General features: G+C 48.2%; 2 protein-coding genes across 3 annotated transcripts; both read right to left on the bottom strand.

Annotated features, from left to right (window-relative positions):
* Positions 1-593: 593 nt before the first annotated feature.
* On the bottom strand, positions 594-8,618 carry LOC130266424 (leucine-rich repeat-containing protein 14-like). Its single transcript, XM_056515700.1, is given in 7 exon segments — positions 594-4,232; positions 5,506-5,611; positions 5,614-5,706; positions 5,709-6,133; positions 7,201-7,523; positions 8,423-8,474; positions 8,587-8,618. Coding segments are annotated over 7 exon segments (1,584 nt in total). The 3' UTR covers positions 594-3,679.
* A 3,240-nt stretch (positions 8,619-11,858) lies between these two features.
* LOC130266423 (leucine-rich repeat-containing protein 14-like) lies at positions 11,859-15,466 on the bottom strand. 2 transcript variants are annotated; one of them, XM_056515697.1, is made up of 3 exons: positions 14,667-15,466; positions 13,962-14,588; positions 11,859-12,752 (listed from the first exon to the last, which is right to left on the bottom strand). In XM_056515697.1, the coding sequence occupies exons 1-3, from the start codon at positions 14,951-14,953 to the stop codon at positions 12,197-12,199; spliced, it is 1,470 nt and encodes a 489-aa protein (XP_056371672.1). In that variant the 5' UTR covers positions 14,954-15,466; the 3' UTR covers positions 11,859-12,196. The 2 variants fall into 2 exon arrangements, with proteins under 2 accessions (XP_056371672.1, XP_056371673.1); XM_056515698.1 differs by having other exon boundaries at positions 13,962-14,585.

Raw genomic sequence — 15,466 nt, 5'->3', positions numbered from 1 at the left:
GAACCCTGGTTCTTACCTGAACCTTTGGTACCTGGGTCTCGAACTTTCTTAGAAACCTGACCCATTCCTGACTGGTGCCTTCAGTGCCTCTGACCTCTGACCTTTTAAATAAAATCCCTTCGACAAACGTCTCTGGCCCCTCCTTTATTTTAAGCCCCCTCGACAAACACTGCCAGCCCCCGATTTTATTTAAAAGTCCCCTCTTAATTTGGCTTCATTCCTTTGCCTGCCACTTCTCTCGCAAGAAGTCGGAACTGAGGCTACAAGAACTCTGCACCCACCTCGTAACAATGTTATATCTCAAACATAGGCTAGTCATACACCAGCCAACCAAGCGATACTTACAGTCCAGTGTCCTCACCTGGATCTTTGTGCACAAGAAAATACGGGTAATTTACTAATTTATTAATTTTCCTTTGGGAGCTCGAATTCCTTGCCTGTGCCCTGTTTTATGAATTTCCTATCCCAGCGGAGGCCAACAGTCACCCGAGGCCACCAAAGGTGGGGCGCTCCCCTGGAATCAGTTGTTCTACGAGATACAGAAATTCATCGTGCCACCAAATTTGTTATAAATTTACTCACCACAATCGGGTAGGTCAATCAATAAGGCAATTTATTAATTCATTGATAAGGAACGGGCAAGCAGCACTGGGGACACAGGAAGTCTGCACTCTGCCAACACATCCGTCCTATCCCTGGTCACTGCCCCTTTTAAAAGCAGTTTCTGGTGGGGCTGTGTCGTGTTTACAGTGCTGGGGTACAAGCCTGAACAACCCCAAAAACGTTGGCTACCATTCAAGTAGAGTAGCTACAAGTCTCCACCAGGTCTGGACAAGGCTCCAACACGTTGTTAGATTACACTCCTAGCGAGGAGGTAACATCAGTGAAAAGTCTGTTCATGTTCACATAAGCATGTGTTTTCCTTATACATAAAAAATGGATACAATTCATAATTATAGTGACAAAATAACATAAAAATACGTAAAGACAAAAGCCAGCAGCTTACAGCAAAGTGATTTAAACAAATATAATTAAATTGTTAGATTTTCCTGTGTCTCATATTCATGCTTTACTTTGGATTCAGTATTCTTGTTTATATTGATTCCATGGTGTATTTTCATAACGACACGAATCACTATGTAACATCTCGCAAGATGAGGGAAAAATCACCGGGATGAGGTAGAAAAATACCTGGGATGGGCTGGAAAAACAACAGAATGAGGAGAAAAAGTACCAGGATGAGGGGAAAAAAGTTAAATGAAGGGGGGAAAACAACAAAATGAGGGGGAAACACCAACATGAGGGGGAAAATACCAAAATTAGGTGAAAACACGAAAATTATGGGAGCAATACCAAAGTCAGCTGGAATAACAAAATGAGGATTAAAAAAAGATATGGGGTGAAAAACCACCAAAACTGAGGCAAAAACCATTAGAATTCGGCCTGAAAGACCAAAATTTGGTGGAAAAGCACTGGGATAAGGTTATAAAACACCAAAATGAGGCAGAAAACCACTAGGACATAGTGTAAAAGCACTGGGATGAGGCAAAAAATAAGAAAATGAGGTGGAAGATCACCAGGATGTAGGGAAAACCAGAGGGATAAGGGAAATATATCACAATTCTATAAGAATCTCATGGAATAAGGCCCCAAACACCAAAATGAAGTAGAAAAACACTGACATGAAGGGGAAAATACCAAAATGAGGTGGAAAAACAATGGAATAAGGCCCAAAATACCAAAATGAGGTGGGAAAACACCATGATGAGAGGGAAAATATTGGGATAAGGCAAAAGAAAACCCAAAATGAGGTGGAAAAAACCAAAATGAGAAGGAAAACACCAGAATGAGGGGAAAATATTGAGGACAAAATCACCAAAATGAGATGGAAACTAACAGAATAAGGCTCACAGTACCAAAAATGAGTTGGAAAAACACCTGTATGATGGGGAATATACTGGGATAAGGCAAACAAAAAAAATGGGGTGCAAAACAACCAATATGAGGGGGAAAAAACACCGGAATGAGGGGAAAGAGAATGGGATGAAGAAAAAAATCCCAAAATGAGCTGGGAAAATATCAAAATGAGGCAAAAACAGTGAGATGTGGTAGGAAAACACTGGGATGAGGGGAAAACAGAAAAATGAGGCTTAAAACCACCAGGTTGAAGGAGAAAACACTGGGAAAAGGTGGAAAATCACTGGGAAAAGGTGAAAAAAACACCGGGATGAGGCAAAACACACAAAAAAGAGGTAGGAAAATAATGCTGGCCACGGGTTTATGCACAGAATCGTAAATGGGACGGGAGTGCTGTGGAACACGTCTCGAGCTGCTTTATTATTATTTTTTTCCTTCCAAGCATCAGACTCATTACTTGGATGGGACAGCAGCTCACAGCAGCTCATGTGCTCATCAGCAGCTGCCGAATGAGACATTACAATACACTTTGAAAGTTTTTTGACCAATCACAAAAGCAAAAGGACATTGACAGTAGTTCTATCCAACCACTGTAAGTACATGTACCTTTGGTTAAATCAATGCTTGCTTATTTCAAATACAATACCTGCTTGTAAGCCTTAAAATACAATGCACTGAGCTCCATTATTAAGCTTAGACCTTCCTAATATCTTGCTAGATATCTTTTCTGCAGCTTAGAGAGTTATTCTAGCCAAGAGTTAATACAAAGACCATTGTTCTATTTGTCCTTGCTTTCTACATCTCATAGAACTTTTCTGCTGACGTGCCTTATGCTTTCCACTTAGCTCTAATTGCAGTTCTGTTGTCTGTTTTCCATGGATTTCTCCAGTGTGTCACCATGGAAGACAAATTCGCATGGGCTTTTCCAAGACGTCAATAAGTTGGGAATACCATGTTCCAAAGATTTTTTCCTCCATAGGATTCCTGTCAGGAATCTGTTCCTTTTTCCATGGATCCGGAGGTCACTCCCAAGATGCAGCTCCAGGATGAGCTTCCCTTTGGATGCAGCATGGAATTTTGGGAATTTCCACTCCAGCACCTTGGAATCATCTCTGGAGTTGCTCCTTTCCCAGACTGCTGCTCCAGAACTCCAGCTGTGCTGTTATTGCTATGATTAGCTCCTTCTGACACAATTCTTATTCCAGAGGTGCTGTCGCTGTTGCTGACGGGATTGGCCTGACACGGGAGAAGCTTCTGGCAGCTTCCCATGGAATCCATCTCCAGAGCCTCCTGGTATTTGGCTGTGCAAATCCAATCCTGATGGAAAAAACACTGGGATGAGCTGGAAAAATCATGAAATGAGATAGAAAAATACTGGGATGAGGCAGAAAAATACCACAGTGGGCTAGAAAAAGCACTTGGACAAGCTGGAAAAATAATTAAATGGGGAAAAAAACTGAGATGAGGCAGAAAAATACTGGGATGAGGGGGAAAATATCAGAAGAAGGAGAAAAATATCAGGAGCGGGAAGAAAAACGGCAAAACGTGTCAGAAAAACTACAAAACCACGGAAAAATATCGGGATGGGGCTGAAAAGCATCAGGATGAGGTGGTAAATTAGCAAAAGCAGGCAGAAAAGCACCCAAAAGAAAGGGAAAAAAAACATTGGAATGAGGCAGAAAATGCCCAGGTTTCAGGAAGGAGACGGCACTTTTCTTCAATGGAGGCTCTGAACTTTTCCCACCTCCAAACTTTTCCCAAATCACAAGGAGAAGTCTGGGGCTTCATCGCCATCAAGATTGTCAGTCCAAATGAGGTCGGTTCTCCTGGAATTCACCAAGATTTGGGAAAACTCTGCCTTGGCTGCCGCAAAAAGCTCCTTATCCTTTACAAAATCCCCCACGGAGTTCGGCGGCCGCGGCATGTAGCAATCCATAGGGTAAGGATACACGACCAGGTGGAGATCTGGCAGTTCCAAGGTTTTCTGGAGCAGATCCCTGAGTGCAGCTGTGGACAGGGAATTGCCGTGGAGCCTTAGGACGCGCAGGCGGGAGCAGCGCAGGAGCGTCGGGAGCAGCACGGCCAGGTGAGAGTCGGTCATGTGGCAATCCATGAGGTCCAGGTGCAGCAGGGAGGCCGAGGTTTCCATCAGGAGCAGCCGGAGCGGCTCCAGGAGGCCTTGGGAGATGTTGTGGCCGCTCAGATCCAACCTTTTGAGGGCCGGAGGGTGGATGCTTTGGGAGAGAAAGGCGAGGTCGGTGGGAAGGAGGGAGCAGAAGGCCAATTCCAAGCTTTCCAACGGAGCCTGGAGGTTGCTGGTGAGAGGGAAAAGGTAGAGGTGAGGCCCAAGGGAGGATTGGTGGGAGCTGGAAATATCAGGATTCCTAGGGAAAATGCGGGGAATGAGAACTGGGATTGCATCTGTGGAATCGTGGGACTGTGGGATGGGAGCGTTGGGAAGGAGTTCCAAGAACAAGTTTGATCCCTGAAAATCCTTGGATTTTGGACTTATGGTGTCTTGGAATTACAGAATAATGGAATCACTAATGTTTGGCAAAATCTCCGAGACCATGAGGTTCAAGGTTGTAGAATTGTGGAATGATGGGATCATGGAGCCATGGAATGCCAGAATGCCCGAAGTTGGGAACAATCTCCAAGACTCATCAAATTTGACCCTGACAAATCCTGAGATTTTGGAATTATGGGATCATGGAATAATGGCATCACTGAGGTTGAGCAAAATCTCCAAGTTCAAGCTTTTAGAATCCTTGGATTATGGGATCATGGAGCCAGGGAATTGTGGAGTCTGGGGATCACAGAGTGATGAAATTATGGGATCATGGGATATTGGGATAAGGGAGTCATGGAATTATGGGATCATGGACATATGGGGTCACAGAGCCATTAAAGCTGGAAAAGGGTTCACAATCAACTTTTGGGAATCCTGGAATAAAGGAATTATGGGATCATGGAATCATGGAATCCTGGACTATTGCGATAATGGGATCATGGGAACCAGGAATCACTAAGGTTGGAAAAGATCTCAGGGACCCCTGAGCCCAAACTTTAGGAATTCTGGAATCAAGGAGTGGGATAATGGAATTATGGGAATATTGGGAAAATGAAATTCTGGAATCATGGGTTTACTAAGATTAGAGAAGATTTGCAAGATCCTGATGTTCATCCTTTGATAATCCCAGAATTACAGAATTCTGGGATCATGGAATTATGGAATAACAGAATCATTGAGTCAGGAATTATTGGGATAACGGAATCATGGGATCATGGGAACATTGGGATAATGAAATCTTGAATCAATGGATACTTCAGACTGGAAAAAACCCTCAAGACTCATCAAGCCCCAACATTGGGAATCCTGGAATTATGGAATTTTGGGATCATGAATTTATGGGATAATGGAAATGTTGAGTCATGAACTACTGGGATAATGAAACCATGGGGATATTGTCACAATGAAATCCTGGAATCATGGGATCACTAAGGTTGGAAGAGACCTCCAAGATCCTTAAGCCCAACACTTGGGAATCCCCCCAGGGCATGGGAAGTCTCTGCTCATGGGGAACTCACCAGAGGATCTGGCACAGATTCCCAGAGAGCTGGTTGTATTCCAGGCTGAGCTCCCGGAGGCTGGGCAGCATTCCCAGCTTCCTGGCCACGTCGTGGATTGTCATTCTGATTCTGGCGCCAGGTGCTCAACGTCCACGTCGTTGCACTGGACCTTGAGGCTGCACAGGTCCGGGAATCGTAAGAGGTGCGACAAGACCACGAGAGCCCAGTCAATTCCAAACTATTGTAGAACAGTACAACCCTCCGTAGAAAGGATGGATCCAGAGATTCCAACAAAGTCACAATCTCGCCTACCCCGATGGTCATCGCTGTGAATTCGCGGCATTTGAGGCGCAGTGGACTGGCGGCTCGGGTCTGGAGTGCGTCGCACAAGATATCGTAAGTCATTTCATTGACAAACAGGTCTGTGTGGATATCCACACCCGGGGGCTGCGGAGACACCACAGGCGGGCCAGCTCCGGAGCAGCCTTTGTGCTGCTCAGGTCCACGCCTCTGGAATTCCTGCTGGTTCGTGGACGCCTCCACACAAGCCCTGGCAAAACTCTCGGTGCTGGACCAGACGTTCATCCAGGTGGTAGTGCGGCCAGTGACAGAATCCAAGAGTCCAGTCATGTCCAGAACGCGCAGGCTGGAAAATTGGGAATAATTCACAGAATTCAAAGAATCACTGGGTTGGAAGAGACATTCAAGACCATCGAGTCCAACTCAAGTCGAACACTCGAACTAGACCATGGCACTGAGTGCCACATCCAGTCTTTTTTGACATACATCCAGGAATGGTGACTTCACTACCTCCTTGGGTGACCATTCCAGTACTTGATCACTCTTTCGTGAAAAACTTTTTCCTAATTTTTCCTTGACGCAGCTTGAGACTGTGTCGTCCTTTTCTGTCAGTTGAAGCCTAGAGAAAGAGACCAACCCCACCTGACCACAGCCACCTTTCAGGGAGCTCTAAAGAGTGATAAGGTCACCCCTGAGTCTCCTTTTCTCCAGGCTCAACAACCCCAGCTCCCTCAGCGTTCCTCACAGGGTTTGTGTTCAAGCCCCTCACCAGCCTCGTTGCCTCCTCTGGACGCGCTCGAGCGTCTCAACGTCCTTCCTAAACTGAGGGACCAGAACTGGCCACAGCACTCAAGGTGTGGCCTCACCAGTGCTGAGTCCAGGGCAAGAATGACCTCCCTGCTCCTGCTGGCCACACCAATTTGATCCAGGCCAGGGGCCATTGGCCTTCTTGGCCACCAGGACACACCGCTGGTTCATGTTCTGCTGCTGTCTATCAGTACCCTGCAAACTGAAGGGGGTTATTGTGGCAAAAATGAAGAACTCGCACTTGGACTTAATAAATTTCATCCCATTGGACTCTACCTATCCATCCAACCGTTCCAGGTCTCTTTGCACAGCCCTTCTAACTTCCAGCTTAGTGTTGTCTCCAGATTTACTAATTAAAGTCTCAATACCCTCATCCATGCAATCAGTAAAAATATAGAACAGAACTGGGCTCAGCACAGTCCCCTGAAGACACCACTGCTGACTGATCCCCAGCTGGATGCAGCACCGTTCACCACCACTCTCTGGGCCTGGCCATCCAGCCAGTTTTAACCCAGCAATAACAAAACATCAGGAAAACCCGCGGGGATGGATGGAGTAATTGGAGGAATGGAGGTTATGGCCATTCCAGAATTCCCAAAAACCCACCTGAAATTGTGACCAGGCTCTTCTAGCTCCCGGCAGAGCTGCGACACCACGGCCTGGATGATGGCATCGCAGAGCTGCCAGTCGTGCTCCTGAAAGAGCTCCAGGTGCCCCACAAGCCGCTGGAAGTTGAGCTCTGGGAAAGGCCAAGAAGCCACAAAATCCCGCAGGACCAGGGGTCTTCCATCCAGGAATGCCGCTTGGAAAAGGACGGGATAGAGATCGTTGGGCAGGGCGGGAAAAGGGCCTTGGGCGACAACGCGTCGGGTGCAGAGGGAAACAAGAGAATCCATGGATTCTGGGGGGCTGTGGAAATCAGGCATGCCCTGAGAAATTGAGAATTAAGAATCAAGCATCAAGAAATGCTTTGACTAAAAGGGGCCTCACAAAACTGTGTGCTTACTGTAATTTACAGTGCTGACAAGAGCAGAAGCACAGCAAGGCTACAAGGTGAGGTCAAGAAGTGAAGCGCACAGACAGGATGCAAGGACAAATGCACCACAGGAGAAGGGGGTCCTCAGACCCCTGAAACCAGGAAAACTGGTATTAATGTCAAGAAGATGAACAAAGGATGAAAAAGAGAGCATGGGCAAGGAGGAAAGATGAAAAGTTCATCTGAAAGGAAGACTATTTTCTTCATCCCAAAGACCCTCAGATGAACACCAGAGCGATCAGAGAGGAACAATGCACAGCCGCAAAGAGGTGTGGAGCTAAATTTATTATGAAGCAGAGACAGGCAATGTGTATTAGGTGTATTGTGTAGTCCCAGTTTGTAGAGAACAAAAGGAGAGGCGCAGGTCACCAAAGGTGTGCGTGGTTTTGGAGGAGCTATCGCCCATGCACCTCAGCACTGAATAAATACATACCTACTCTTATAACTTATTCTGTGGGTTATAGAGTGTTTTTCTGCGCTTCACTCCTAGGATGAGGAAGCAAAAGGGAAGAATTCCAGGGAAACTCCGAATCCAAGGATATCCCGAAGAAAAGGGAAGCTGTGGGAGAAGGTGGGTGGGATGTTGTTAGGGTACCCCTAGCGCAGCTCCCTAAAAAAGAGGGCCCCGGAGTACCCCCACCCCACAAGGGGCAACCCAAAACGCATTACCGATGCCAAACCCCTCCGGGAATCTCAAAATTCCCACTGGCATCCCAAAATTATCCCAAAGTTCCCTCAGGGATCCCCAAAACCGGCCCCGCCGCCCCCCCCAACACGGCGCCCCGCACTCACCGCCCGCAGCCCCAACTCGCCCTCAGCCTGTACGGAAGCTTCACTTCCGTGTCTGCGCTTTGTCGCAACCACTCAGTGCCCGAGACCCACTCTGGAGGAGAATTAATTCGATCTTACAGCTGTCTGTCATTGTTTTATTTCATTCTCATTGGCTCAAAAGTGACGTAGCAGGCGCTTTGTCATTCCGCCTTTCCATTGGATCTTTTCGCTGTCAATCAGCAGATTCCGCTTTTGTATTGGCGGTCGCTTTGCGGTAGCGGGAGATTCGCTCTGAGGCGACTCTGGCGTCCCCCCCCCGAGTCTCTCTCAATCCCGATCCCGATCCCGGTTCCCGCGGCCACGGAGCGGGAGCAGGAGCTGAAGATGCTGCTGAAGCGCTGGGAAGCGGAATTCCTGCGGGAACGGCGCCGAAAACCCAGCCAGGGGCTGCAGAGCGGCCTCGGCAAGAATTTGTGAGGGGGGAAATCCCTGAGGGGAATCCCTGGAATTGTGGGAGCGCTGGTTTGGCGATCCCTGGGGTTGTTTTGGGGTTCAGGGGGTCTTTGGGGTGATTTAGAGTGCCCTGGAATGAGCGAGTTTGGTTTAGGGGCGTCATGAGTATTTTGGGATGTTCTTTGAGTGGTTTTTGGGGTATTGGGTGTGTCTTGGCTACGTTTGGGGTGCTTTGGGGCTGTTTCGGGTGGTTTTGGGGGCTCCTGGAATGAGGGAATTTGGTTTAGGGAAGTCCTGGGAATTTTTGGCGTGTCCTTGTGGTCGCTTTTGGGTCTGAGGAGGTTCTTTGGTTGTTTAGGGAGTTCCTCGAATGGGGCAGGTTTGTTTTAGGGGGTCCTGGGGCTTGTTTGGGTGTCTTTGGAATGGTTTTGGGGCTCCTTGGAATGAGGGAGTTTGGTATAGGGGGGTCTGGAGGCTTTTGTGATGTCTGTGAGAGTGGTTTTTAGCGTTCTGGGGGTGTCTTTTGGGTGTTTTAACGGGGACCTGTAATGGAGGAAGTTGTTTTTGGGGTCCTGGGTGTTTTGAGGTTTCACTGGGCTGGTTTTGGCATCTTTGGGTTGGTTTAGGGAGCCCCTGGAACGGCACATGTTAGGTTTGGGGTGCTCCTGGGTGTTTTTGATGTGTCCCTAGAGTGGGTGGGGGGAATATTGAGGGCTCCCTGAGGTATTTCAGGGGTTCTGAGAGAGTCTTTGGGGTTGCTTGGTAATCCATGGAGTGTGTGGGATTCGTTTAGGCAGGTCCTGGGGTTTTGGGAGTGTTCTTGGGGTGGTTGAGGGTGTCCTTGATGTGGTTTTGTGGTACCGAGGGGGGTCTTTGTGTTGGTGTAGGAAGTCCCTGGAACTGGGCAGATTTGATTTAGGGGGATCCTGGGGCTTTTTGGGGTGTCATTGGTGTGGTTGAGGGGGTCCTTGAGGTGGTTTGGGGTCCGGGGGTTTTCTTTGGGGTGGTTTAGGGGGACCCTGGAATGGGGGAGTTTTGTTTAGGGGGGTCCTGAGGCTTTTGGGGAGACCCTGGGCTGGTTTTGGCATACTGAGTGGGTCTTCTGGGTGGTTTAGGGGGGTCCTGGGTTTCTTTGGGGTGTCATTCAAGTGGTTCAGGGAGTCCCTGGAATGGTAAAGATTGATTATGGGGCTTCTTGAGGTTTTGGAGTGTCCTTCTAGTTGGTTTTGGCGTTGGGAGGGTCTTTGTGGTGGTTTAGGGGCGTCCTCAGATGGGGGGATTTGGTTCAGTGGGGCTGTTAAGATTTTTGGGTTGGTTTTTTGAGCTGGTTTTAGGGACTTCTGGTTGGTTTTTAGAGTCCCTGGAATGCGACAGGTTTGATTTAGGGGGATCCTGAGGATTTTGGGGTGTCCCTGGAATGGATGGAGGGGGGATAATTGGGGATGCCTTGGGTGTTTTAGCGGGTTTAAGAGACTCTTTGGAGTTTTTAGGGGATCCCTGGAAATATTGGTTTAGGGGAGTCCTGAGGCTTTTGGAGTTTCCTTGATAGTGTTTTTTTGGGTGCTGGGGGTGACTTTGGTGTGGTTTTGTCATGCAGGCGGGAGTCTTTAGGGTGGTTTAGGGGGTCCTGGAATGGGTGAGGTTATTTTTAGGGCCCTTGGGCTTTTTGTGGTGTCCTTGGGGTGGTTGAGGCATTCCTTCAGGTGGTTGTGGGGAATCAGGGGTCGTTGGTATGGCTGATGTGGGGATCTCTGTAATGAGGGGCATTGATAGGGGGGTACTGGTTGTTTTTGGGATATCCTTAAGAATGGTTTCTGGCTACTGGGGGATCTTTGGGGTGGTTTTGGAGTGTGAGTGAGTCCTTGCATATGTTTGGGACTCCCTGGGATGGGGCAGGTTTGTTTTAGGGGGTCCTGGGGCTTTTTGGGGTGTCCCGGGGCGACCCGGAGCAGGCAAACTGTGGCTTGGCAGTTTTTGCGCAGCAGTTGGCGCAGGCAGGGCGAGCAGGCAGGGCTGCAGGTTTGCACACCAGTGAGGTTTGCTGTGTGCTGTTTGCTGTGTTTCTATTGCCCACTTGGTTTTGGGGTTTCTGTTAGGAATGGTTGGGATGATGAGGAAAATACTGGTATTAGGCAAAAATCAAAACCAAAAATGAGGTCGAAAACAACTGGAATGAGGATGAAAACGCCAGAATGAGGGGGAAAATAATGGGATAAGGGGAAAATCCCAAAATAAGGCGGAAAACAGAAAAATTAGGTGGAAAAACACTTTGATGGGGAGGGCAAACACTGGGATGAGGTGGAAAAACACTGGGAAAAGGTGAAAAAACATTGGGAAAAGGTAAAAAATGTGCCGAACTGAGGTGGAAAAAAGAGGTAAAAAGTGAAAAAAACCCAGAATGAGGTGGACAACTACCAGGATTAGGTGGGAAAACTCCAAAATGAGGTGGAAATTAAGAAAATCATGGAGGATTCATGAATCGGGATATGGATTGGGAAAATCCCTCAGCAAATCTCATCTGAGCACAACAGACCCAGGATCTGGGACAGGTTGAGTTTCTTTCCAGCAGGATCAGAGCAGGATAACAACACCCCAAATCCAATCTTCCCTCCCCCAGTTCATTCTTTTGCGGCTTTCCCTTAATCTCTCCAGCAGGAATGAGGCAGAAAAATACCAGGATGGCTGAAAAATAATGACATGGGGGAAAAAATACTGGGATGAGGCAGCAAAATACTGGGATGAGGGGGAAAATATCGGCATGAGAGGAAAACCATCGGGATAGTGAGGAAAGAAATCTCAAAACGTGGCAGAAAAGCTACAAAACCAGGCAAAAATTTCGGGATGGGGCAGAAAAACATCAGGATGAGGTGGAAACTAACAAAACCAGGCAGTGTGGTGACTGAGATTGATAGCACTTGTAGATTCAATTAGCAAATGCAGTTTGATAACCAAGATGCCTTGGCGAGAGCAAACAGAGCTTTGAAGATTACAAGACAATCGGATCGGCGACAGGAAAGACAATTTAATTAAACAGAAATTTAAAGAAATGTGAAGTTTATCTGTGTGAAGTTTACCCCAATAAACGTAGTAAAAAATGACTGGCTTTCCTGAAAATGGTATATGTGCATATGTAGCTCACAGTATAATTGGGATTCTGATCACAAGTCAGTAGTCCCCATGTCTCTCTCAATCATCAGTAGAAAAGCGCCAAAATGAAAGGAAAAATCCACTGGAATGAGGCACCAGGATAAGACAGAAAACACGCGGATTTCGGGAAAGAGGCGGCAGCGCTTTCTAACAATGGAGGCTCCGAGCTTTTCCCACCTCCGAGGTTTTCCTAAATCACAAGGAGAAGTAGTCTGGGATTTCGTGGCTGTCGAGATTGTGAGTCCAGATGAGGTCGGTTCTCCCGGAATTCGCCACCAGCTGTGAAATCTCCGCAGTGGTCACCGCCAAAAGCTCCTCATCCTCTATAAGACCCGAAACGGAGCCCCACAGCTCCAGCCTGTAGCAATCCTTGGGGCTGGGATACACGACCAGGTGGAGATCCAGCAGCTCCAAAGTTTTCTGGAGCAGATTCTTGAGCGCAGCTGTAGACAGGGAATTGCCATAGAGTCCCAGGAAGCGCAGGTGGGAGCAGCGCAGGAGCGTCGGGAGCAGCGCGTTCAGGTGGGAGTCGTCCACGTGGCAATCTGTGAGATCCAGGTGCAGCAGCGAGGCTGAGAATTCCTCCAGGAGCAGCCGAAGTGGCTCCAGGAGGCCTTGGGAGATGTTGTGGCCACTTAGATCCAACCTTTTGAGGGCTGGAGCATGGAAGCTTTGGGAGAGGAAGGTGAGGTCGGCGGGATGGAGGGAGCAATAGCTCAATTCCAAGCTTTCCAACCGATCCTGGAGGTCACTGGCGGGAGGGAGAAGGGAGAGGTGAGGCTGAAGGGAGGATTGGTGGGAATTGGAAATGTCGGGATTCCTGGAAGAAACCCGGGGAATGAGAGGTGGGGTTGCATCCCTGGAATCATGGGATTGTGGGATGGGTGAGGTTGGGAAAGAGTGCCACGATCGTCAAGTTCAACCCTTGAAAACCCTGAGATTTTGAGTTGATGGGGTCATGGAATCATGGCACCACTGAGGCTGGGCAACATTTCCAAGTTCAAGCTTTGAGAATCCTGGAATTATGGGATCATGGAGCCAGGGACTTGTGGAATTGTGGTGTTATGGGGTCTTGAGACCACAGAATTATGGAACTTTGGGATTACGGAGTTATCGGGTCACAAGGTGATTGAAGCTGGAAGAGGCTTCAGGATCATCAAGTCCAACCATTGGGAATCCTTGAATCAAGGAATTATGGGATCATGGAATCATGGACTCCTGGACTATAGGCATAATGGGATCATGAACACCAGGGATCACTAAGGTTGGGAATGATCTCAGGGACCATCGAGCCCAAATTTGGGGTATTCCGGAATTAAGGATTTGGATCATGGAATCACATGACTCTTGGGATAATGAAATCCTGGAATCATGGAGTCACTAAGATTGGAGAAGATGTCTAAGATCCTGAAGTTCAGCCTTTTGGAATTCTGGAATTGGGGCATTTTGGGATCATGGAATTACGGAATGATGGAATCATTGGTTCAGGAGCTATTGCGAAAACAGAATCACAGGATCATGGGAACATTGGGATAATGAATTCCTGGAATCAATGGATCCTTCAGGCTGGAAAAGATCCTCAAGACCCATTTAACCCAAACTTCAGTAATGCTGGAAACATGGAATTATGGGATCATGAGTTTATGGGATAATGGAAACGTTTAGTCATGAACTACTGGGATTATGGGAATATTGACATAACAAAATCTTGGAATCGTGGGATCACTAAGGTCTGAAGTTCAGCGTTTCAGAATCCTGGAATCACAGAATTCTGTCATCATGGAATTTTGGGACAATGGCGTCACAAACTTTTGGGATAACGAAATCATGGGAACATCGGGATAATGAAATCTTGGAACCACGGGATCCCTCAGCTTGGAAAAGACCCCCATGATCCCTGTGCCCAAACTATGGGAATCCCCCTGGAGTGTGAGAAAGCCCCGCTCCATGGAGAACTCACCAGAGGATCTGGCTCAGATTCCCGGAGATTCCCCGGGTGCCTGCCAGGTTGAGCTCCCGGAGGCTGGACAGCATTCCCAGTTGCCTGCCCACGTCGCGGATTCCGTTGGGTGATTCTGGCCTCAGGTGCTGCCCGTACATGCCGATGTCCTGCAGCTTCAGGCTGCGCAGCTCTGGGAAGCGCGAGAGGTGTGGCAGGATCTCCAAGAGCTCAGGAAATCCAAAAAAGTTGCAGAACAGACCCACCCTCCACAAACACGATGGATCTAGAGATTCCAACAAAGTCACGATCTTGGATGGTGAAATATCCTGTAAATGGAATTCGCGGAACGTGAGGCGCAGAGGGCCAGCGGCTCTGGTCTGGAGTGCGTCGTACAGGATCTCGTAGGAATATTTGCCGACATGAAGGTCGATGAGCACGTCCATGCCGGGGGGCTGCAGTGCTGCCACGGCTGTGGATGCTCCAGAGCATCCGTTCTGCTGCTTGGGTCTGTGCCTCTGGAATTCCTGCTGGTGCTTGGACAGCTCCACACAAGCTGTGGCCAAAGCCTTGGAGCTGGAACAGAACCACGACTCGTCTGGATCATCCGGAATTCCCGTCATGTCCAGCACACGCAGCCGGCACCTGCTGGAAAAAATTGAAGAAACCATCAAAATACCTGGAGATATCAGAGGTTGTGGCCATGGTGGAATTCCTAAAACCCACCTGGATGGTGGCCGGGCTCTTCCAGCTTGCCGGTGTGCCACCACAGCCTGGATGACGGCCCGGATGCAGTCGCCAAAGGGATCATCCGACCACTGCTCCAGGTGCCCTACGAGCCGCTTGAAGTGGAGCTCCGGGAAAGGCCAAGTGGCCACCAAATCCTGCAGGACCAGGGCTCTTCCATCCCGGAATGCCACTTTGAAAATGACAGGATAGAGATGGGGGGGAAGGGCAGGAAGAGGGCGCTGGGCGACGATGTGGCGGGCACAGTGAAAAACCAGGGAATCCATGGATTCTGGAGGCCTGTGGGAATTAGCTGAAATTGGGGCGTGCCCTGAGACAGAGAAACTGAGAATTAAGAATCAAGCATCAAGAAATGCTTTGACTAAAAAGGGGCCTCACAAAATTGTGTGTTTACTGTAATTTACACTGCTGACAAGAACAGAAGCACAGCAAGGCTCCAAGACGAGGTCAAGAGCTGGAGTGCACAGACAGGATGCAAGGACAAAGGCACCATAGGATAAGGGAGTCCTCAGACCCCTGAAACCAGGAAAACTGGTATCAAAATCCAGAAGATGACCAAAGGATGAAAAAGAGAGCATGGGCAAGGAGGCAAAGTGAAAAGTTCATCTGAGAGGAAGAGTATTTACTTCATCCCAAAGACCCTCAGATGAACACCAGAGTAACCAGAAAGGAACAATGCACAGCCGCAAAGAGGCGTGGAGTCAATTTTAATGTGAAGCGGAGACAGGCAATGAATGTATATTAGGTGTATTGTGTAGTCCCAGTTTGTAGAGAACAAA

Source organism: Oenanthe melanoleuca, unplaced genomic scaffold, assembly GCF_029582105.1.
Source record: "Oenanthe melanoleuca isolate GR-GAL-2019-014 unplaced genomic scaffold, OMel1.0 S041, whole genome shotgun sequence".
Lineage (NCBI taxonomy): Eukaryota > Metazoa > Chordata > Aves > Passeriformes > Muscicapidae > Oenanthe > Oenanthe melanoleuca.
Note: the sequence above shows the minus strand (reverse complement) of the source record. Positions and strands in the feature narration are given on the sequence as shown.